The sequence below is a fragment of the Sander lucioperca genome, chromosome 18 (assembly GCF_008315115.2).
Source record: "Sander lucioperca isolate FBNREF2018 chromosome 18, SLUC_FBN_1.2, whole genome shotgun sequence".
In the NCBI taxonomy this organism is placed as follows: domain Eukaryota; kingdom Metazoa; phylum Chordata; class Actinopteri; order Perciformes; family Percidae; genus Sander; species Sander lucioperca.
Genome location: NC_050190.1, coordinates 12,585,130 through 12,610,632, shown reverse-complemented (window position 1 = coordinate 12,610,632; position 25,503 = coordinate 12,585,130). Strand labels below are relative to the sequence as shown.

General features: G+C 40.1%; 1 protein-coding gene across 3 annotated transcripts in view; it reads left to right on the top strand.

Annotated features, from left to right (window-relative positions):
* The window catches only part of itpk1b (inositol-tetrakisphosphate 1-kinase b), a 33,991-nt gene extending 8,702 nt beyond the window's left edge, over nucleotides 1-25,289 (top strand). For 2 of the 3 annotated variants that reach the window (XM_035994857.1, XM_031278569.2), the window contains exons 4-12: nucleotides 4,031-4,156; nucleotides 10,636-10,753; nucleotides 17,634-17,732; nucleotides 18,008-18,048; nucleotides 18,341-18,506; nucleotides 19,786-19,853; nucleotides 20,953-21,213; nucleotides 21,354-21,510; nucleotides 22,558-25,289. In XM_035994857.1, coding sequence (XP_035850750.1) covers nucleotides 4,031-4,156; nucleotides 10,636-10,753; nucleotides 17,634-17,732; nucleotides 18,008-18,048; nucleotides 18,341-18,506; nucleotides 19,786-19,853; nucleotides 20,953-21,213; nucleotides 21,354-21,510; nucleotides 22,558-22,877 — 1,356 coding nt within the window. In that variant the 3' untranslated portion in view covers nucleotides 22,878-25,289. The remainder of the gene's footprint in view (nucleotides 1-4,030; nucleotides 4,157-10,635; nucleotides 10,754-17,633; nucleotides 17,733-18,007; nucleotides 18,049-18,340; nucleotides 18,507-19,785; nucleotides 19,854-20,952; nucleotides 21,214-21,353; nucleotides 21,511-22,557) is intronic. The other variant, XM_031278567.2, reaches the window with a different exon arrangement.
* The last annotated feature ends 214 nt before the right edge of the window (nucleotides 25,290-25,503 follow it).

Sequence of the window (25,503 nt, the reverse complement as noted above, 5' to 3'; positions counted from 1 at the left end):
TGACATTTCTGCTTTTAGCATTTAGCAGGACATCAGTGACTTTACTGCTGGGTTTTTGGATGAGCTCTAAAGCGGGGTCATTCTGTCTACGCACAGGGAAAGGAGAGCTTCATCCTCCGCGATGTGTCTTTGCCAGTGGGTGTTGACCCCCACGACGTAGAGTCCTGTTTTTGTGGATGGGCCAGGCTGTGGATGGGCCCTCTGAGTTGTGTAAGCAAAAGATTAAAAGCAATGTCTCGACGAACTACAGAAATATTCCCTTCCTCCCAGCTCTGCCACGCTGACACTCCGAACTAGACAGAAAAGCGACTGCTTCAGTTTTTACCGACCTGCTGTACCTCACGCCGCTGCTGAGGCCCTGTCACCACTGCTGCTCATAGTGTTATAGGCCCAGTAATAGTTTATCCACAGGTGACCACACATTTTATGTGAGTGTTGACCCACCAAGACAGTGCTATTAAGGTCATGGCAGCTTGTTAATGTGTTTTATGCATCTGTCATATGCCACACCTCTGTCTACCACATGATTTAAAATAAACCAACTGGATTGTTGAGACACTGAGTCACCAAACATCTGCGGTTTGTTTTTAAACCTGGCCCTTCTATATTATGTAATCATACTGTTTTGATTCTGATTAAATATTTCTTTTCAACTCTGAATATTTGACCGTGCAGCATAAGTTTTGATCCACAATGTTCTAGTATGTACTGTGTAAATACTTTATCAGCCACTGTCTTCTACTTTTGGCAAAAAGATTTTGCACTGATTTTGTGTGTATGTGTGTATATATGTGTGTATATATATATATATATATATATATATATATATATATATATATATATATATATATATATATATATATATATATATATAATATACTGTGATAGAGAATTTTATCCATATCGCCCACACCTAACCTCAGCCCTCTCTTAAGTGCTAGGCCCTACACTTGTACAGATGCACTCGATTTTAAAAAAAAAAAAAAAAAAAAAAAAAAGTTGTCCATGTGTCAATTCTAGCAAACCTGCTAGAGTCTCTGGACACTTTCAGCCTCATTACCTTGTATACATTTTTGCAGCTCATGTTGGCATACTACTTTTGAGCTGAAGGGCATGTTTTTACAGGCAGGAGGAGAATGAGATGCAACACTGTTAAGGCAAGGAAAGACATGCCGTGTTAATGTAGCATAATAAGCTCTTAAGGATATGCAGCTTGACTTGAACATTACAGGGTGTGTGTGTTGAAATGTCTTTGCATGTAAGCATGATGTGCACACACATGCACGATGAGGCCCTAAACTACGGTTGGACATTGTTCTTCCTGAGTGTAAAGAACATGGTATCTAAATCAACTGACAGAGTTACAACTAAGTGCAATTGACTTTTCAGGGCAGGACCAAGAGGATGCCAATTAGTCATCTATCCATCACACTTCTCACAATGATTAACCAGAAAATTTCAGCTTAACTGACAGGTTGACTGTGGCCAACCCTAAACCAACTGAGACTCTGTACAGTTTTACAGTTATCTTGCATTGATCCACTCCAGTATGACTAAGGTGTGGTTGCTCTCGGTTTGCGTACTATCTGAACAGTACAAAGGACAGTGGGGTCCTGCCCCGCTCTGGCTTATTTGCACAGGTGTTGCTGAATTGTCTCATTTGTCTGTAACGATCAGGTGATCCCCATTTGCTGATTAGCTGATGAGTTAGTGTATGACTGCATTAAGCAACAGCAGCACTACAACCAACACAATTAGCTCTTTGTGATACAGTCATGTCAGTGCAATGTTGCTGTGTTTTGCTCTGGTTTCAGTTGTCTCTTAGTCCCATAATTTCATTTTACATACATTTTATATATATAATTTATATGAAATTATTTGTCACAGTGTTTGCCTAAGTATAATAAAATAAAGACTAAAAATAAAAATAAAAAAGAATAAAAGCAAGACTGCAAGTTGTATTATTGCTGTTAGAAAACACACAGCTTTATGTGTAGCCAGTGATTTGTGATTTAGTTTGTGTAGTTATATGAATATCTGTGTGTCTCTCTCTCTCTGAGTGTGGTGTGTGTGTGTGTGTGTGTCTCTCTCTCTCTCTCTGAGTGAGTGTGTGTGTGTGTGTCTCTCTCTCTCTCTCTGAGTGAGTGTGTGTGTGTGTGTGTCTCTCTCTCTCTCTCTCTCTCTCTCTGAGTGAGTGAGTGTGTGTGTCTCTCTCTCTGAGTGTGTGTGTGTGTGTCTCTCTGTGTGTCTCTCTCTCTGAGTGAGTGTGTGTGTGTGTCTCTCTCTCTGAGTGAGTGTGTGTGTGTGTCTCTCTCTCTCTGAGTGAGTGTGTGTATCTGTGTGTGTCTGTGTCTCTCTGTGTCTGTGTATCTCTGTGTGTGTCTGTGTCTCTCTGTGATTGTGTGTGTGTGTGTGTGTGTGTGTGTGTGTGTGTGTCTCTCTCTCTGTGTGTGTGTGTCTCTCTGACCTACAAAAGTTTTATCACTGTTGAAGAGCTTCTTTGAGTAATCGTGAACTACTTGGCCTGTGCAGTCAGTCTTTCGGCTGCGTTAAACTTCAAACGTATGCTAATTTGGTGTTTTCTCAGAGGCTGTCGAACATGCTCAGCGAGACTGGAGGTCTGGCCAGAGGGAGAGAAAGTTTGTAACTTATAGTAAAATAGATGACACCAGAAATAAATCCTGATGGTGTAATTCAAAACAAACACAACATAAACTCTGGCTGCACCAAAGTTAGAGCTATAAATAAAAGAGGGAGAGAATGATTTAGAATCAGAACTGATGCTGTTTTCTAACCAAAGAGGCAGAAAAGAAACTATATTTATTTCCTAGAGCAGACGGTGTGGAGAGATTACTCTTTTCTATTGACAGATTGTGAGTATAAATGAGGAGGGCAATGGCAGATTGATGATTTCCTAGCATTAGTGGTCCCTTTCTTAAATATATATATATATATATATATATATATATATATATATATATATATATAGATATATATATATATATATATATATATATATATATATATATATATATATATATATATATATATTTTTTTTTTATTAAATAACCTTAATTAACTTTTAGTTATAATTTAGTGAGTTTATTTTAGTAAATATTGCAGTTTGCTGTATATACTGTAGATTTATTTTTTTCTACACTCCAAGCTTTCAGTCTCATGCATATGGTAATTTCTGTACTGTACATCCTTGACTTCATCACCATTACTGACTCCTACCTCAGCTGCCTGGCCAGTGCACTGGTGCATGTAGAAGTACGTCCATAATGAAGGATGCCTGATACATATGATAAACTTCCCTATTGCATTTTTTCAGCATGCAAATAAGATAAATGTGGTGTGACTAAACAGTAGGTAAAAGGGAAACAATTATACCCAAAGGTCACACAAAAAATGGAAATTATAACTTTGTTAACTAACTGCAAGCAACATTATGTCGGGGGCAGTAAAAGAGAACATGGGGACAATTCAGCAAGTTCTGACTTGAGGCCTGAACAAACTGTGGATTTAATAGATTTTTTTCTTTTGGTCGAAAACCTGCCATACTGCCTGTGAGAACTTGCTTTTGATTTTGTATGAAGTATACTATTGGTTGGCTTTACCGTTCTCCACCTCACCCGCCTGAGACAAAAGAGTTGCAACAGTGTCATCGTTTTTTTTTAATTGTTAAAGAATCAAACAAATACTATACTCCTTGTAATAGAGGAACCACTAATAGTGGTACATGGCATTATGGGAAAATTGAATCAGATTTTCAATGAACATTTTCACCTTTTTTTATTAGAATGGTGTACCACTGCAGTTTTATAAATGCAGTAAGTAACATAAGGCAATACTTTGCAGCTAAGAGACACTCTTGGCTGCAAAGCTTTAAATAAAAGAACATGTTTTTTTCTGGATGATTGATTGCTATGGTAAACTAAACCATTTCTAAATGTGATGAATGAATACCTGAGCGTAGTAGTGTTTTTGCACCATAAACCTTGACCCATGGCTGTCCTTCTCTCCTTAGCTGGACCTCAGCCAGCCTCTGGAGGAGCAGGGTCCCCTGGACGTCATCATCCACAAACTGACTGATCTCATCCTGGAGGCTGACCAGAATGATTCACAGGCTGTGCTGCTGGTGCAAAGAGTACAGGTACTTTATCTTCACTTGTATTTATAGGTGATGTAAAGAGTGCAGATACAGATACAAAAGTGGGGCAAATGAAATTGATAATTTCCACTTCTTGAAAACTCCGGGGTTGTACACATAATTTGAAAATAATGTACATTTACATAATTACACACTTTACATAGATATGGGAATGTATGTAAAATATTTTCTAAAAAAATAATATCACATAGGTATGGGTATCGGACCTCAATATTGTCACTGACTGGGGCGGCCTCTCGCTCACCCAGCAAGAGCGTGCGCCCCATGTTGGCTGAATCCTGCAGTGGCGCAGAGTTCGAATCCGACCTGCTGCCCTTTGCTGCGTCTCATCCCCCATCTCTTTCCCCCTTTCTTCATGTCTATCCACTGTCACTACTTAATAAAGGGAAAAGCCCCAAAAAATCTTAAAAAAATAAATATTGTCACTGACTGACATATGTCTATAGTACCAGGATCAGATTTGTTATATTATTTAGTTATTCTTTGACCAGGGGCCTGTTTCACAAAAGCAGAATATATAAATCCAGGATAACTGATAAAGCCAGGCTTGACCTAGTCTAATCTGTTCATCCTGGCTTGGTGCGTTTCACGAAGGCCAAGCCAGGCTGAGGAGGAGCGACTAGGTTGAGCCAGGCTGAAGTAATTCAGATAGATGCGCGTCCACGGCTTTCCTCAAAAGACCGCAAGGTCGATCACAGATTTACTGATGCCAAAATGGAGAATACGCATTGTACATACTTTATACAGAGTGAGCAGCAGCTTCTTGTGGAAGTATGATGACGTGAAACACATTTTTGTATAAAAGGAAAAGAAACACGGCCGCTGTAATGAAACAGCGAGAGAAAGCGTAGCAGACGATCACGGACCGACTGAATGCGTAAGTAGCCTAAATGTATACATTTACTGACCACTGCTCTGAATTGAAACCGTCATAATCATTCCATTCAAGGATTAGACTACTAATCATTTGCACAAATTAACAGTTGTACTATTTGCCTTAAAAGTAAGCAGAAGATAATGTTACTCAGGAAATTTACCATTAAGATCAATTTTCTACAACGCTAGAGTATGATGCATAAATGTCTCTTTCACTCTGTTCCTCCCTCTCTCTCATGGGCTAAAATATAAATTTCCATATTATATTAACATACACTGCTCGCTTTTAATGCAAAGTGTACAACTGTTCGTTTTTGCAGATTAAGAGCAGTAGTTCATAAATGTATATTTTTAGACTATCATTCAGTCGGTCCGCTATTATCTGCTACGCGTTTTCTCGCGTTTTTTTATTTTTTATAGAGGACGAGTTTCCTTCTCTACATATTATATGCCTTGCTCCCTTCTATATATGGACATAGAAAATAAAGACACTGAAGAAATTGAACTCTAAAATCTAGAAACTATAAAGATAATTAAGTGATAAATTCCATGCACACTGTAAACATGAATGGAACAGAGTATATTCATCAGTTATTTCTCCCCCAGCAAAATATAAGGTCAAAAACCAACGAGGTGTCCTCTCCCTGTTGTTACATGAATGTACAGTAGCCTACATCACTAGATAGTTACTGGTCCAGTGAACTAAGACTATAATTTAGGAGGATTGTACAATTAGGATATGTTCTTTAAATTGTACAGTCCTCCCAAATTATAGTCCCAGTTTACTGGACAACACAATTTGTGTGCTAAGAATGCCAAATACAGTGCACATGGAAGTGGAACAAACATGATCCTTATTGTTAAAGAATAAAAAAAAAAAAAAATGAATCAACTAAAATAATTCAAGGTGCATTGGTCAACTATAGAAATGGACAGCATTGTATGTATTGCCCTTAGTAACAGACTTCATTTAAAACACATTTGAAATTTTATCAGCCTTTTCTAATTATCTCAACAACTGTCATAATATATTCATCAAACTTCTAACAATATGAACAGCAGTCTTCATACAGCAATATAACAGTAACGATGACTGTCACATGAATAATTATTAAAAAAAATTCTGGTCCCAACTTTAAGTAATAACAGTACTTAAATGAACAGCAATATGCACCTGTTGTATTTTAATCCAGGCTGATAACAATAGGGTAAAACCACTGCTGGGTGATCAGAAAAGGCTCCAGGATTAAATAAATCCTGGCTGTTAGCCTGGTCGGGAGCAGGCTAGCTGCACAGAATAAATCTCCATGGTGATTTATGTGCCTCCACTTTCGTGAAACCGAGTCAAGGCAAATCATCCAGGATAACTGATAAATCCCGGCTTAAACCCTTATCTTGGTTTTGTGAAACAGGCCCCAGGTAGTACCTGATTTAAATAACATTTTTTTATATATATATATATATATATATATATATCTCTCTTTTACTTCTTTGTTACATGAAAAAGCAGGCTTTGTAGCTAAACATGTTTATATTTTTTAAGTATTGTAACAAAGAATTTTAAATGAGCTCTAATATCACACACAACATTTTCATGATCCAGTGATTATATGGCCCAGCCGCTGTCAGCACACATGATATGGAACATTAGCTACACTCTTGAGATAATATAGTTGAAAAAGTGTAGAAATTCTTGATAGTGTTGTCTGTAGCACAGCAGCACCGTATATTCCACTTCAAGGAATCTGATAGACAGACTAAAGAGCCTTAAATTGGCTCCAGAAACATAAAGGATATTAGCAGCTATATTTGAGGATATAGTAACTCATGAAACGCAAGTGCTGTAATTGAAAGTTCTAAGAGTTTTTGGGCAGCAGGTCACAGCTCCAAATGTGGCACTGTGAACACACTTCAAAAAACCTGTTTGTGTGTATTCATTAATTTAGCAGTGTCTCTCTCTCTCTCTCTCTCTCTCTCTCTCTCTCTCTCTCTCTCTCTCTCTCTCTCTCTCTCTCTCTCTCTCTCTCTCTCTCTCTCACAATGACTCAGAGAAGCTGTAATCGTGATCAACATCACGCAATTCTGTCAACGTGTTCCTGACCGCTCAATTAGGAAAGACAAACAGGAAGTCAGTGTGGAGCAATCACGTACACAGCAGAACCTGGTCAATAAATTAACACATGGCTGCATTTGCACGCTTTTATGGTACCTTAGGCCGTTTTGAAGTGAATGCACACACCTTGTTTTTTGTATCTAGACAGTGGTAACTTTGTTGCAAGACACTTTACCTAATTGTAGAAGTTCATGGCCATTAATGGAGTTCACTTTGTTGATCTCTTAATCTCTGTTATTCCAACCAGCTATGTGATTACAGGGTAGCATCAACCTCCTCTTTCCCAGCTACATCCTTCAGCTCATTTTAGGGGATCCTGGAGCACCCAGTGTGTCCCAATCCTTATCAAAGGTCTCCCAGTCTGCTGTTAGCATTACATCTCTTAAAGATGCCACCCTGTAAGCATTAAAGTGGTGGTTCAGAATTTTGGACATAGGACCTCATTTCCAAGTTAGCCAGTGTGTTATTTATCAGTGGAGATAGTTTTCAACACCTTTCATCCAGTCCTTCCAGTTGCAGAGTTTGCTGGTGCTAGGCTAGCGCAAGTCAACAGTATCTGCTAGCCTGCCATTAAAAGCAGTCTTACACACTCCACAGTATACCCGAGGCAAATAAATTATAACGCCAGACTATCGATGTAAATGTCTGTTGATAGAATAATGTTAGAATTAAAACATCGCATTGCAATATTTATATTTTGTTCCCTGTAGTTGGTAGCACATGCTACAGCAGCGGCGGAGTGATATTACCTAGGCTACCGAGAAAGCCGGTTTACGTGACAATCACACAAGTTTTTTTACCTGCCGCTGTGAGCTCCAACTAATTCCACTCTGCCAGGCTATAACTCGCATAACGTTACCGGTACATGAAAGCACACGGGCTAGCAATTGCATGTAAACTGTCCGAGCTTACATGACGTTTCTGTCAGCAATTACCTAAAGTTAGCGGTTAGCCCAGCCAGGTATCTACCAAGAGTGTAGCTATACTGTTAGCCAACGTTGTCACTCTCCACAATGCATTGAACAGTAACGTTCCACTAACGTTGTCAGTCTTACTCTATCAGTAGCAGCTAGGCTAACGTTATGAAAGTGGCTAGCTTTATTAGCTAGAGTAGCCCACAGAAAGTTATTACCTGTTCATCAGTAGCTGTTGGTGCATCTGGAAAGACAGATGGAACCGCATTCATTGTCAGTGACTTGTGGTCCTTTAGATTGCGGGGTTTTTCAAAGTCGTCTGGTCTAAAATGATCACTACACATTTGCCACTTGAGTAGGGTCTCCTCCGGTATCTTGATGTCCAAGCCAGCAGAAACTAGTCCCTCAAAATGTAATGCGATCATTGAGATGCAAGGGTAGTTTTATTTCTAACATTATTTTATCAACAGACATTTACATCGATAGTATGGAGTTATAATTTATTTGCCTCGGGTGGAGTGTGTAAGATTGCTTTTAATGGCAGGCAAGCAGATACTGTTGACTTGCGCTAGCCTAGCACCAGCAAACTCTGCAACTGGAAGGACTGGATGAAAGGTGTTGAAAACTATCTCCACTGATAAATAACACACTGGCTAACTTGGAAATGAGGTCCTATGTCCAAAATTCTGAACCACCCCATTAACTACCCAAACCACTTGGGCAGGCTTCTCTCATTGTCATTCTTCCACTCACCAACTAAAGCTTGTGACTGTAGATAAAAAGATTGGATCAAGTATTAGTTGGTAAATCAACAGCTCGGGTTCGTGGCTCATTCCTGTCTGTAACTGTTTAGTTCTGGCTATTTACCTGAACACAGCTGTCCTCTCTGATTACATTTCATTGAGATATAAGTGTTGGCGCATTTCTAATGTGACACAGCTGTGATCATAAATAACCGTTTGTGTGGTGGAGGGAATAAGCCTTCCTCTCTAAAAATGTCTTTATTTTAAACAATGTCAGGCTGGGATGCGCTCTGGTGATTCAGTGGCCTGAGGTGTGAGCCGTGTGCACAGCGGACCAAGGACAAATATTATTAGCATGATTTTAGAGCTGCATGTAATGATGAGGACATTGATCATTGTAGTAGTCTGTGTAGGAGGCTTTGGTTTAAGGAATGACCTATTAGTTTGTTGACCTTTGTATCTTGTATTGGCATTCAGTCAGTTTATCTTGCTGCCATATAGGTGCTACAAACATAATTAAGTTTCTAGTCTAGTGTGCTTCTCTGTGATCGACAGCTTATGTCACTCGAGCTGATGTGGTAAATCCCATCCATGTGGTTGGGGTTCATATACGTGCTAAACATTATTTACCACTTTAGGTTTGATGCCTGTGGCATCACAGACATGGTTTATAACCAGTAGTACAGATTACATCCTCTACTGACCATATTCTCTGAGATTTGGAACAGTTGTTTTCCCTATGGAAACAGATCTGCCCGGAAAAACGAACAGAAAATGTGCAGCCTTAATATCCACTCTGTTACACCCACACTGACATGCGTCTGGCTCTTTTCCTCTCTAACACCTGCTAGCCAGTGCTCATTTTCATCTCACCTCCCCCTCTTGTCTGTGTTTAAATGTTTCTTCCTCTGCAGAAATCGGCAAGTGACAGTCCTTACCAGCAGAGTATTCCTCTAAACTCCTGAAAGATTAGTTTGGATTTATTTTTTGCCTTACATAACCGCTCAACTGGATTTGATCAGCATTGCCTGTTAGATCCCGGCAAATCCTACAGATGGGTCCTTCATGTCAAGGCAAAGGCATTTGTTTACATGCTGCATGCGTCAGTGTTTGTATGTATAAGAGTCAGTTCACAAATGGGATTTCTTTCCCCCAAGCTGTACATGTGTGTTTGATGTCAGACCTTGTCGCGTGTGTTTACTTTCAAAGAAACGTGTGTGACAGTGAAGCTGTGGTGTTTTTAAAGGGCTGTGATGTGAGCGGGCAGGCTGGTTGTGTAATGTGCAGACAGCCAGCTCCACCTGAAAGCGTTTATGAGTCAGTGAAAATTGCTTGGAAGGGATGGTTGGCAGAGAAATCCACAAAGCAGAGATGGAAATGTGGAAAGCATGGAGAGCTGCAAAGTGGAGAGGAGGTGGTGTGGGGACAGAGCCAGAGGAGAGCCGACAAGAGAAGGGGAGTGCAGTTATGTAAAATGGCAAACCTCACGCTGACCTAACAGCCGGCCATGCAGAGATGTAGTGATGTAACCTTCACAGGCCCGCTGGCATACATCTCACGCTCTCTAGCACACACACATATACAGAGTGAGGAATGTTGACCCCTCAGTGTTTGTATTTATAATTTGCCTATTTCAATATGTTTGTTTAAGTGTGTGTGTTTATTTTGTGTTGATAGATGAATGATTCATTCAGTCACACTGGTTGTTGCTTTTAGTGTTGCAGTAAGAGATGTAAACAATTGTTTTAAATACGTACATTATGGACATTAATGATGTCATAACATAAGTAAATAAAAAGTGTTAATGTGTTTCAGGACTACATTGATGCCCACCCCGAGACCATCGTCCTGGACCCCCTTCCAGCCATCCGAACCTTGCTGGACCGCTGCAAGTCCTACCAGCTCATCAACAGGATAGAGAGCTGTATGCAAGGTGAGATGTTCCATGTAACTTGGTGACACTTGTGTATATCAGGCTCCCACAAACTTGCTCACAATAACCGTCTTAACGTATTGTCCGGTTAGCGACAGACAGTACAAGTAGTCACTGTCACCAAGCTTTCAGCAACACTTATTTTGTGAGATGTGCAAATTTACACACAGTTTATTGGGTACGCGTGTCTTAGACTAACGCAGTCTACGGGTTCTTTCACACCTGCCTTGTTTACTTTGGTTAAATCGCACTAGAGTTTGTTTGCACCGCTGGTGCGGTTCGTTTGGGCAGGTGAGAACACGGCCAATGCACTCGGGTGCGCACCAAAAGTAGACCAAACAAGCGTACCAAGACCTGTTTGATGAGGTGCCCTTGGTACGCTTTCATTTGAACTCTGGAGCGGTTTGTTTGTGGTGAGAACGTGATCCGACCTCAAACCGCACCAACTCAATATACTCTGCAAGTCTGAGCTAAATGCTCCTGTAGTCAGGTGTGCTTAGCGGTCTGCAATGTGGCAGAGCATGCAAACTGTAGCAGCTTGCAGTGTTTCTCTCACAGAAATAGACAGCAGTCAAGTTCACCGTCCGCCACTCGCATCCCCGTTGTCAAGTCAGCCGTCGCTAAAGTTGGAGTCAGACACCGGCAGAGCAGAGCAAAGTCTCGGTGAACAGAGCGTATGTAGTAACGTTGTTTATTAATATGCACTAGTCCACACAGGACCTTCTTTCTGTATTTACTTTCTTGCTCCTGCGCCAGACACATCCGACCAATAAGGAGTGAACATGATTGATTTGTGATGACGCATTTTGGTACGCTTGGATTTTTTCAGGTGTGAAATGAAACCGAACCAAGGGGAAATCGGTCCAAGTTTAGAAACTCATCAACTGATTCGGACCAGAGCAAACAAACTATAGGTGTGAAAACGCCCTAATACAAAAGCCCTGTAATGAATTTTACCTTCATGAAGTTTATGATGTTCTTTTGAGAGGTGTTGATTCAATTTTATTGTCATTTTGGCCGCCACAGTTCTAGTCTTGCTGAATTCCGCATACTACTCGGAAGTGTGGGTAGACTAAATATTAGACACACCACTCCGTATAATGCAGTACAATTTAACAGCACTGCAAACTGCAGCCACCATAATGGTCAATCAATCCCAAACAACAACAATTTCAACAAAAACTGAATGTAAAAAAAATCCTGAAGGTAAATATACTGCTGGACTGTTGTATTAGACTACATTTGTTTTAGCTAGGTGTAACTAATAAGCTGGCAACTAAGTGGTTTTTTTGCTGTGTCACTTTGCCGCGTAGAGTCAATACCCAGCATGTCATGGGTTTAAATTAGGAAAACCCCATTACTGTCTCTGTTCCTCTTCCAGTCCTCAATATTATATAAACACAGAAGATGTCAAAAATAATAAAGGAACTGTTGATTCCATGGACACGGCCTTCTTCCTCACGCAACATGTCTAATGTTATTAAAAGGATAGAGTTGTGGTATCTGCAGATTCTCTGTCTTTCCTCTTCACTTCCAGAGAGGAAACATGGATAACGTATGACGGCGCTATCACCTCTCTTGAATTATTTTACATGATGCTTCAGAGCAGATGTTTAATTTTTGCCGGCAGGGTGCTATGCTATCATAATTCCTCTCCTCCCCTTTTTACGCAACAAATGCACGTCTATGGAATTGTATTGTACATTGTCCCCGTTTTAAATAAGCCAATAAATGAATGAAAATTATAAGATGTGTTGTTTCCCCTTAAGGCTAAATAACATATGCCATTGTTTATTATTTACAAGTATGTTAAAGAGAGACCTATCTCTCTGACGGTGCTCTCCTACTCCTCTGACTGCTGCTCTGAATCTAGAATCGATTGCTTTTCCTTGGGTTCCCGGATGTTAACACTGAATTTTATACATTACATTTTGCAGCTGAATTTGGCCTATTGAATTCGAGCAATTTAAAATATATTAGTTGAATTTTATACATTGTATTTTGCATCGGAATTTGGTATATTGAATTTTTTAACGTTGAATTTTAAATTCGGAATTTGTGAACTTAGAAAAATAAAGGTGAAAATTAGTTGTTAAAAAAAGTTGAGTAAAATTCAGAGGCAAAAAATTTCAGATACATAATTTCAATGCATAAATATTCAGTGCTCTAAATTCTTTTTAATTTAAAAATCCGATGAAACAGATATACTTCCATACACCTCTCCATTTCCCTCTGCCTGAACCCAGCATAAACCTGGCTCTGTGTAGGTTTCTCACTGAAAGATCAGAACTTGCCTCAGAGTCAGTCCAAAACCTTCCTCTGTCACTGAGACCATAAACTAATCAGCAGGAGATGAATTTGGCTGGAGGTAGAGAAATGCAATGACGACAGGAGCACATTGCATACCCACACTCACTGTAAACACACCTGTGACTCATCCACATTTCCTTTAACCCCGTACATGGCAGTGAACGTAAACCTTTTAAGTATTACTTCACTTTATCATCCATGACTCTGAGGGACCGCAGTTTGGTGTCAGAACATTGAATCAGAGGCGTTTCAGCATGTCGGCAGTGTCATTAGTTTCTTAAAATAGATTAGAACTGCAAGAAGACATCTTTTAATCTGAACAGACATGATGACTGTTGCATAACAAAGTATGAGATGCATCTGTGTCTTACTCTGCTATATAAATAAATTGCCTCACCTTGCCTTATTGTGTGTATTAGGTTTCAAGAGTAAGATGGCTCACTGGCTGCATTTATAGAAAGCTTCTTTTTTTTCACCACTCTGCCTCCATTAATGCAAGTGGTGCTCCCTGCTCACACTTAGGCCTGCATACCAAACCTCCCTGACAATTGCTGTTGGTTTAGACACAAGAATGGAGTGTAAGCTTTATAATCCTACACCACACCGATGTGATTGTAGCATGCGGCCAAGGATAAATAGAATTTCGTCGTGAGAAAACTAAAAGAGGGACTGAGAGAACAGGGTTAAGGTCAGAGTAAAATACGGGAGAGTGTGGAACGTCTACCTTGCTTTCTTAGAAACAGCCACTTCCTCCTCCTTATCAGCAGAGGCCATAGAGACCTGGAGCAGCTGCCAAGGCAACCCAGTACTAAAAGGCCATAGAGAGAGCCTGCCATCCTTCACAGTTTGCATTACTCAGAATAGTACTCAATAGTAGGAAGCACTTGAGATACTCTTGTGCTTTCTCTGGAAACCTTATTTTAGCATTTAAGTGGCTCCTTAATGTTAAGTAGACCCAGTTTTTTTAAATTAATACAAACTTAATGATATGTTTAATAGAAAATAGCCAGACAAGGTCTACACAAGCTCTAATGGATAGTGTCACTGATTCATAGTTGTGCTTATTGAAACTTTGGCACTGTTCTGTTGTCTGACTTGCTTTTGTGTTTCCTATGTGAGCCAGAGCAAGGTAACTGTTTATGTTACTTGACTGGAATCGACTGGTTCCTGTGTATATTTGAGTTTCGATATCTTGGACTGTTTTTATAGACAGAAACGGTCGTCAAGTCAACTCTTCTATAAAACAAATCCTCTTTCAATGTTTTAGGCTTATTCCTCTCTCACTCAGGATGAACTAATTATCCTGAATACAGGCAAAATTTCCTCTGAAACAAACTGAAACCTTAATCCGAGGTCCCTGTGCTAGCATTAATCAACGCCTGTGCAAGGACCAACGGAACAAGTCTCCCGTTTATGCAAGTGATCAATATTTAATCATAGTTGCAGCATGAGAGACAGACAAATACTGAGACACTTTAAGACCCAAACTGTCATCTAAGTCCAATGAGCCAAGTGGGCACACAGGATTGCCTAACTACAGTAAAATATTTCCAGCCTGTCAGGTATATGACAAGGCTTTGTCATAGCCAATAAATTATAGATATCTCATCAAAGTAGGATTTAAATTTTTGGGAAAAAACAATACCATTTTTCTTTTGAAAATATACAACACATAATTGTAATTGGAGCGTAAGCCTCTTAGAGCGCGCCATTGAGAATTGCATTTCTCTCCGAGCATAGCCATGTTTGGAGTTCAATTTAAAATATTGTGACGCAGAGAGAGCAGCGAGAGAGGATGCTGGGGTTTCTAAGAAACAAGCTCTAAATAGCAACAGCAGAGTTCAGCCTTCTACCCAAACAGCACCACACTTTATGTAGCTTAATGTATCTTTTCTATCTGCTGTTCTCAGCACCTAATGCATGAAACCAGAAGGAAGATATGATCTAACTCTTGGTGTTTATAATAGGCCTGTTAAGAAAATTATTTCTATGTTCATTCTCATGCACACCAGTCGTTGCCTAGAAGTTTGGAGTTTATTTATTTGCACGCTTGAATATGATGTAACAGAGAGGACAGGTTGGGGGAGGGGGGGAGCAGCGGATGTCCCGAAAAGAGATAAAAGAAGATGGAAAACCAAAAAAGCAGTGTAACTGGATAATGACATTTGAAAAGCATCTCATCGAGGAGTCCCGTAAACGTCGTCCTCGGCTCCACTGGGTCTGCTATGAGCATGCAGTGTTTAGACAGAGCCAGAGATTGATCCTCCCCACCATCCTCTTCACCCCCTCATCCCTAAAGCGTCAACCAAAGCCAAGCATGCACGCTATTACAAACTTGGCCACACTCTCCATTCCCTGATCTCTTTATTATAAATCCTTAACTTGGAGCCTGAAATGTTTTCCATTTGACAAGGTTAAGGTTCTTTTGATGTTTTTTTGTTTGACAAAATTTAGCGCTATCAGTCTTTGTGAAATCAGTGATGTAATGGGGCTATTTTCCCTACCAGACTGTTTTCTGAAATACATTATGCTGTTATTCCTGGCTTGCTAAAATAACAGCAGTATTATGAGCATGGCTGTAGCCAGTAAACAGATGACTGATGGGTAACCATCCAGGCTTCCTGCTCCCAAAAGTGACTGGTTGTGCGTTCGTGCGTGTGTGTCGGCACTATCTGGCTTCTGTGGGAGGGGTAGATATCTGTAGGATCCAGTGCACACCCAGAGTTCAACACTCAGCACTGGAGTTAATGCAAATGAGATTCTCCTGACCTCAGCACTAGCGGGAGCAGAGAGCCCTGCCACTGCTGAGGCCCACAGCACACAAAATCAGTGTGTTTCTATTGTTTTTGTCATCAGCAATTTGCAAGCTCCTGGTTTGGCCCCTTTGCTGATTTCCTGTGGTGATATTTCCAACCAGCTGCCTTATCATCCCCATGTACCTACTGTAGAGGGGAAATTACAGAAGGCAGAACATTAATATAGATGCATCCTGAGCCCTGATATGGTGAAGTATGACGGCGCTGCAGGATGTTTGTTATTTTCATTGTTATCGGAACTGCCCGACCTGCCGCTGCAGGGCGTGATGTAAAAATATGATGTAAACAAACACGATGTGATGTAGAAACATGGTGGACATGGGTGAGTGTTTGTCTTGACCTCCATTATGTTTAATTAAGGTATGGCTAAGTTTATTTTGCCTAACTGCACCTGCTTTGTTTGCTGTTTGGGCATCCAGTGAGCTATCAATCACGCCTGTCAGTCAGGTGATGTATCTGTTGAGTCTGTAATGTCCTCAGCTGGTTTGACCTGTGTGTTGTTCCTCATGAGATTGCGGGTCTTCCTGTATTTCAGCATGTTCCTGTGTGTATGTGTGCTGTGGTCTGGAGGCGCAGAAGGGCCTGGCAACTTTCTGCTTTATTTATGACAGGAGTCATTTGTCCCCTTGGGCATCAGATGTCCTCTGCTGTGTTTGTTGTCTAAACCTGTCACAAGGATGAAATATAAATATAATTATTTGGCCAAATTAAATAAGGTGTGTCTGCATGTGTGAAAGACTAATCTGCTCCCCATGTCGAAAAAAGGTCTTGAGCATGTGCTGACCGTAATCTTTTTCTACTGTAAGTAGGCTATGCATGATACCAGAACAAATAGTGCCAATGTTCTAATTCAGGAAAAAGACTTTACTTAAACATTACTTTGCCAATGTAAATTGAATTACTAGTGTATCATGTGAATTGATAAAAATGCATTTCAAGGGTATAAATTGAACCTGGACGATTAGTTTGACAGAAAAATAATCAAACACAATGCTTTTCTCTATTTTATATCTTTGGAAATTTAATATTTAGGGGTTATAGACTGAAGGTCGAACAAAACAAGCAACGTGAAGATGTCACCTTTAAGGTACAATATGTAGCGTTTCTGCATTAAAATGTCTAAAAACGACTATACCTACGTTATATATTATAACGTAGGTATAGTCGTTTTTAGACATTTGTTGTAGAGTTGTGTACTTGTACTTCAAGCCCAGAGAAATCTGTGATTTTATTTCTGACACGTTTCATTTACTCCCCTGCCAGTGGCGTCATATAACCTTTGACCCCTCTAGTTACTTGTAGCTTCTGTCAAAACACGAGCACCCAGATGATACGTTAGAGAGTAATTGTAAATCATACAATGTCACAGAAAGAGTTATACTCAGTAACCGTAATACTGCTTTTTTTTTTTTTTTTTTTTCGCGGCGATGGTGTTTAACAATGAAAACTCAAACTCCCATAATTCCACACAACTTTACAATGTCATCAAAAGTCTGTGTTTACCATCAATTGTTTTGATTGAAAGACCTAGCGATTTTTTAAATTTTATATACCAGGCAATCAATTAATAAAAAAAAAAAAAAAAAATCAACTGATTAGTTGATAAAGAAAATAATCATTAGTTGCACCCCTAGTGGAAAATATCTGACAATCATTTGTCATCATTATTTCTGTTAAACTGAAATTTTCCAAGACCTTTGGAGTCTCTAACTCTTCTAATTCCCTCCACCTTCTTTTACTTCTCTTTTTATTAGATGAAAGGATTTGTTCTCCTCCATTCATGGTCCTGAACACGGAGTGCAGCTCAGATGTTCTGGAGCAGATCAAGAGGCAAGGACTCACATTCCCCTTCAGTAAGTGTTTTCTTTTTATCTCGGTCATCCTCTAGATATTGATGACTTAACTCTATACTCCATATACATAATTTAGATCTAATAATGTAATGTTGACCACTAATTGTACTGTAGCTGTCTCACATTTCTGTGTTCACTGTCAAATTGTAAGAAAAAGCCTGCGTGTGAGAGGTTTTGTTCCCCTGCTGAAATTACATGACTGCGCTACAGTTTTGCACTAAGTAAGGTTACAGTGCTAAATTCTCCGCTTTTCCTCGCCTTTCTTTCTTCCTCAGTTTGCAAAACACGGGTGGCTCATGGAACCAACTCCCACGAGGTAAGAGGCCACAGGGCTCAGAGGTCACTCACACCCTCCACAGTTTGCTTTGTGTGAGCAGTAAAACAAGTCCAGACAATAAAATCAGATAAAGTGCTGTGCCTCATGTATCTTTGTGAATCAGCTGAAATCAATACCCCTGTCAGGCTGGCCAAATAGTCTTCATTCCTTCACACTCACTGCATTGAATTAAGTTAGGATTTAACTAGACTTGTTGAACAACTATTTTGGTTGATAAATATTTTCCTTTTTAAGTTTAGGCGTGTCATTTACTGGGTCCTGCTATCCACAGATGGCCATTATCTTCAGTGAAGAAGACCTGAAGGACGTGAAGCCTCCTTGTGTGATACAGAGCTTCATCAACCACAACGCTGTGCTCTACAAGGTGTTTGTGGTGGGAGACTCCTACACCGTGGTAGAGAGGCCTTCACTGAAGAACTTCCCTGCTGGACCAGCAGGTAAGGAGACAGACAGGCAGAGAGAGAGACAGGCGGAGAGAGAGACAGGCGGGGAAGTCCAAGGGCTGCAAACAGCCACACTCGCCCGACTGTACTAGTTGCACGGCTTTTCCAAATAACCCAATAAAAGACCTCACAAAATGGCTTTATAGTCCCTGTGATTGGACCTATTCACCCTTTTAGAGGATGCAGCAGAGTGAAATTGAGTTTTGCCCTGTTGGTACATGCTGTTTGAAAATAAACAAGAGGAGTTGTGTTTTTCTCCATAAACATGTCAGAAGCTTTACCCATGATGCAACTTTGAATACAAGGTTGTCCCCTGGCACAAATGTCTCCAGTATTTGCATGTAATACAGTAAAGGCCCTAATGCAAAGCAGTTTCACCATCAGTGTAGTAGTCTGCTTTGTGTTAATAGTGCAGAGAGAACAGTTGCTTTCAGCCTGGAATGCTGAGCGGTGCAGCAGAAAAGCACAGCCGTTGTCAAACACATAACGCAGCATACCACAGTGTTACATCTGCACAGCGTTTAGATTACTGTGCATGGAGCTACACGTCGTGTTTTGGAAGTCCGGATGAAAGAGAGGTATGAAGATAAAGAGAGGTAGGGGTTAGTGTTTGGAAAGAACTTAAAAATAACTGAGAGATGTTCTGTCTCATCTAGCCTTCCTCCCCATGCTTCTGTCGAGTTAAACTGTGGTTTGTTCATTCAGTGTGGGAATGAACGAGCCCATCTGGCTAACACTTCATTATCACAACCCTCTACAAGCCGAGGGGCATATTTATTTGGACAGTGATGGAATTTACTTGTTCCCCTCCACTCCCCACTCCTCTTCCTTCCAACCAACACTCTAATGTTAATCATTACAATGATAACAAAGAAAAGGTGCAATACATTCTGAAGTTCATCCTGTCGCATTTATCACTGCTTCAAAGAAAATCTGTGGCCTGAGCCAAACAACTTACATGTTGTATTGCTTATAAGTGAACACTCAACATGATGTCATTATGACTGAGTGGGTTAAAGATTAAAAGACGCCAGGGGCGGTTGTTTTTAGGTTTCCGTTTCTTTATACCAGGTGTTGAAATCAGTAATTGAAGACAATCGTTCAGTAAAGCTCTGGTTGCCTGCCATTGCTCTGTGTAACCAGTTAAGTTCTGCTGCCACCTAGTGTCAGAGAAGAGAAATGTATATAGATGACTGCACTGGCAAAGCATGTCAAAGTGAAGTCAAAGCTCTTTAAAATTCAACCTCACCTTTTCCTCTTGTCTCTTTTTCAGACAGGGAAGCAATTTTCTTCAACAGCCACAATGTTTCCAAACCAGAGTCCTCCTCAGACTTGACCACGGTACGTCCACAATGTCACTGACTACTATGCCATGTGATTTAAAAAAAAATAAATAAATAAATACAATACATCTTTATTGTTCCCCAGTGGGGGTATTCAGCAGCAGTACAATAGAAACAACATAGATAAATACAGATAATAGTATACAAAGTAAATAAATAATAAGAGGTACATAATAGAAACTGTAAACTATAGCATTTGGAGACAAATGACATGATAGAGTGACAGATAGATACTTACTTACTTACTTACTTATATCTCACATACATAAAAATCACTCACAGAAATTTAAAGAGTTAAAGGTGCTATGGTAGACTGTGTGCAATGGTGGTAGTGCAAAAGAACAGTGCAGGGACTGAATAGCTTATTATTAAATATTAGTATTACTATTATTAGTAATATTAGTAATAATAGTAGAAGCAGTGTCTTAATATAGAATACATTACATGGATCAATTAAACATTAACATAGTATATATGAAATAGTGAGGGAAATGAGACATAAGTTGCAGTAGTGTAATAATATAGTATAGAATCATTTAATATATAGTATAGTACAACAATATAACAGTATATAGTATAACCTAGTGTGTGATATAATGTAATAGGTTGTATAATACTGCAGTATAACAGAATAAAATCATCGGATTGGATTTTTCCTCATTTTTTTAATTAAGGCATTAAGATCAATTTGCAAAAGATGATTTTTTTTATTCCTCTTTTTAGTCAACTTTAGCATGGGTGTTTTTCACATGACTGTATATAATATAGTATGGTATCATATGGAATAGTGTGGTATATAAACAGTCCAGCAGAGAGACAGTGGAGAGGAAGAGGTGAGTGTTTTTCGAGTGGCCCAGACATTGTGGAGAAATGGCTCTGTGTGTGTTCTAGTCGGTGGTTCACACTGCAGTTGTACAGTCTGATAGCAGCAGGCACAAAGGAGCGCCTGAAGCGCTCAGTTTTGAACTTGGGTGGGGATGATCCTGTAGCTGAATGAGCTGCCCATTTGCCACATCTCGTCATGAAAGGGATGAGAGGGGTTGTCTAGGATGGCTTTATTTTTGCCCATCATCCGCCACTGACTCCAGACTGTCCAGTTTCAGCCCGACCACAGAGCTGGCCTTCCTCACCAGCTTGGTGAGTCTGCTGGTCTCACCAGCCTTGATGCCACCGCCCCAGCACACCACAGCAAAGAACAGTGCGCTGGCTACTACAGACTGCTAAAATATCTCCAGGAACCTGTTGCACACACTGAAGGATCTGAGTCTCCTCAGGAAGAACAGTCTGCTCTGTCCTTTCCTGAAGAGGGCGTCGGTGTTGTGGGACCAGTCCAGTTTTTTATTGATTTGAACCCTAAGGTACTTGTAAGAGTCCACCCTCTCCACGTCCTCCCCCTGGATGGTAACAGGGACAGGGGCCTCCTATTCCTGCGGTAATCTACCACCAGCTCTTTATGAGTTTTGTTGCTAATAATCTTTAATATTTATGTTTATCTCAGAGAGAGAACGTAGAGTCTCAGCCACCCAGCGACGATGTCATCAGAGAATTGTCCAGGTCATTGCGGCAGGCGCTGGGCGTGTCCCTGTTTGGCATCGACGTCATCATCAACAACCAAACAGGCCAACATGCCGTCATTGACATCAATGCATTCCCTGGTAGGTGCAGCCTCCCGTCCATAGGGGCAGGTTGTCTTGTTTGTTTTATTTGTATTTTGTTTATCTATAGTGACCTGGGGGTTTTGCACAAAAGTAGAATTTATAAATCCAGGATAACCGATAAAGCGAGGCTTGACCTTGTCTAATCTGTGCTGTATGAAAATTGCTGTTCATATTGTTGTTAGAAGTTAGAAGCAGTTGTTGAGATAATTAGAAAAGGCTAATACAGTTGCAAATGTGTTTTTAAATGAAGTCAGTGATGAAGGATAATATATAAAGTCCTATATGGATGTGTGTGTTTCTATAGTGGTTCTAACAATGGCAGACTGGTCAGAGACCAATACACCTTTAATTATTTTAGTTGATTTATTTCTTTTTGTATTCTTTAACCATAAAGGATCATGTATATTACTCTACCATGTGCATTGTATTTGGCATTCTTGGCACACAATTTGTGTTCTGTCCAGTAAACTGGGACTATAATTTGAGAGGATTGTACAATTATAAAAACCTATCCAAATTGTACAATCCTCCCTAATTTTAGTTAGTTAAACTTAGTTCACTGGACCATTAACTATATAGTTTAGGCTATAGTGTACATTCATGAAACAACAGGGAGAGGACACTTCAGTGGTTTTTGACCTTATATTTTTCTGGGGAGAAATAATGAATACTCTGTTACAGTCATGTTTACAGTGTGCATTGGATTTATCACTTATCTTTATAGTTTCTAGATTTCAGAGTCCAATTAAATAAATAAATAAAAACTAGAAAGGGGGGGGAAAGCGTCGCAGAAGCGGACCGATTACTGCTCTTAACTGAAACCATTCGAGGAGTCACTAGTCATTTGCACAAACGAACTGTTGTACACTTTGGCTTAAAAAAAAATTAAATGGCAGTTCAGTCTGATTATACTAAACTATAATATAAACATGTACAAAAAACAGCTACATAGCATGTCAACAGGAAAATAAACCTTGTAAACATTTGGAATCTGGTTCAAAGGCTGAATTAGCTGAACTGACTGATGTCCCCCTGTGTTGCCAGGTTATGAGGGCGTCCCAGAGTTTTTCAATGACCTCCTGAACCACATAACCAGTGTGCTTCAGAGTCACAACGCAGACTTCGCCCCTGCCAGCGAGCAGCCCAAAGGCCTGCCAGTTAGCACCACGGTACCTAACGCCGCCCCGGCGCCCCCCAGCTGCTGCAGCATGCTTGGAAAAGAGGCCGGCGGCAGCCCCTGGATCGTAGAGGGCGACGGAGGGCTGAAGGGCCCCCGTCAGAGACTGGGCTGCAACTCGGCCATGTCCCCAAACTTCCAGCAGCACTGTGTCTCCACGATAGCTACCAAGGCTTCCTCCCAGTGACTGATCCCCTGCCCCCACTCAGTTTGATCCCTGTGCAAAAAAAAAAAAAACGGATGACAATGGTGACAATAATAATGAATAATAATTATGATGTTAATGATGATAATATATCTAATCAAAAAAAAAATTCACTATAGTTATTGAAAATGATGGTGATTGAGTGTAAGCTTTTTTTCTCTCTGCCATTTTGTATTTTTCGTTTTGTCTAATGAGACTTAAAAGTACTGTAATGTGAACTTTTGGGAACTTTTGCCTAATAGCTGATTTTATTTTTCTCTCTTTTGTGAGTTCTCTGCAATTAAAGGGTCCAGATGAGGTAGCTAATGGGAATGGCAGAATCAGGACTGGAGAAAAATGTACCACTAGATGTGCAATGTATGATCTCTTGTATCTCTCACAAACATAAACACACACACACACAGGTACGTCTACATTGCGACGGACCGTGCCAGTGATGTGTGTCTTTTTTCTGGTCAATACCACTGACTCCTCTGTACAAAATGAGGGGGAGAAAAGGTGGCTCGGCATTTGAACACTACTCCACAGATACTGGGCTGCTATGTGACTGTGGCCAACTGATGGCAGAGGACATAATGAGTCTGAACATGAATAAGATAGTTTTGGGTTTTGTTAGTTTGAACAAACAGATAAGCCGTTTACTTTTCCGGGTGCCATCAAATTTACTTTGAGGGTAGGAAGGGTGCCTGCAGAAAAAAAATCTTCAAAGGTTCAAAAGAAGAAAGTAAATCTCCATGACCATCACAATCACATTTGTTTTAATGACTGTTCAGTGTTTCTAGGTCTTTGAGTGTTTTACTGTATGTCAGATGCCGGATGGTAGGTGTTCAACAAACAAACTGCGACCTTGTTGAAGTCCCAGTTTGAGTCGTTCTGGTGCAGGAAGATGAGAATCACATTCCTTTTCGTGTTTGTGGATGTTTTCAGAGAATTCCATGATTCGTCAGACTTCCACTGGGATCTTGTGAGATTTCTCTCATCACTTCATGGGTTTGTAATCTCCTTAAACAGACTTCTCCACATGTCTTTAATGCGTGTATCTGTAATGTGAGCAAACTACTCTCCTGAGGCCAACTTGACTTATCAACAGACTCGGGGCTGCTGTGTTAATCAGAGAATTGTTTATCAGAAAATCAATTATTCCTATAAAGTTAAGGTAAACGTGTTTAAATATCCGCTGATTGGTATTCTTTTGATACCATTAAATGACCACAATTCCAGATGATTGAGGATTTTTTTTTTCTGCTTTAATACGTCTCTCATTTGATTTAGTTTCACTCAAACACCACTTTCTCACAAAATGTAGTTAAAGAAACCTTCAGTCTAGTCGGTTCATTTGCTTCAAGCTGAACTACTCCGACTTCTTCTGTTCCTGCTGCTGTATTTTTGTCACGTGTTCAAAATCATTTGGAGGGGAAGTGGGGGGGGGGGCAGTCTGGCTCTTGTTCCCAGTGTTCACTGTGAGATTTTTTTTACTCCAAATTTGTTATCTTTGTCCTGATATCTACTAAGAGCAACTTTATTTTATTGAGATTGTATGTGGAAAAAATGTTTTATATAAATGAAATGAAAGCACGGGGATGTTTTTGAACTAACGGTGGATATTTACTAGAGGTATAGTAAAATGCTGGGTCTGGTTGTACAGGTGGTGTCAAAGGAAGAGATGGGCTCGTGGTCGATGCTGTTGTCTCCCTCTAGCATCTAGTGGGAAGGAGGGCCAACCTGCAGAATTTTGCATTACTCTGAGCCTGCTTCTTCATCTTTTGTCCCAGAGAGCTCCTCCTAGCTGTTTTATTGTTCTCCATCAGTATCCGGGGGACCTAACTGTCCTCTTGTTTGGCCTGTTATCGTATATAATAGTGTCAGCGCAGCCATCTCACCAGCATCTCTCTGGAACAAAAGAATGCCAATGATGTTCTGAAAGTTGGTCTTCACTAGACACATCCTAGTTTCCACAAAACGGTTAGTATTCTGTTCTAATCTCCCACAATTTGAGTGTCATGAAGCAATAATAAATTCAGAATGTAAAGGTATTGCAGCAGGTTCAGGGGAACGATTCACATCACCCCCAAATTCCTTATCTAGAAAATGGGGCGAAAGGCTGACATCACACACAACTATATTGTGTGTCCTATGTTGTGTTCCTTATCATGCTTCTAAATGGTTAATCCTACCCTTGGTCATGTCTGCAACCCAGATGGTGTCATCATGCTCCCAGTTTCCCCCTGAATGTTTACTACTTGGGTGTCTTGTACAGTAAGTGTATATGCTTAGGCTTACATCTGTACAGTATGTTTTGTATCAGTTCTGTAATTGAGAGGAATCTACAATTTTGTGACCTTTTTTTAATTGAATGGCCAAACCAACAGGGCAAAATAAACATGTGAAACCTTATCTGGCTATTTAATTCAGATGTGTTTTCCCAACTGAGAATTTGTGGGTAAATGCTGTCATGTCCAGTGTTTTGTAGGTTAACAGTATAGTGAGAGCTAATATCCTGCCTTATATTCTATTCTATTTTAAGGTCAGTATTAAATACTTTAATTTCTTTCTATAAAAATCCTTCATTAATATATCGAGCACAAAGAGAAGACTGCAAAACACAGTG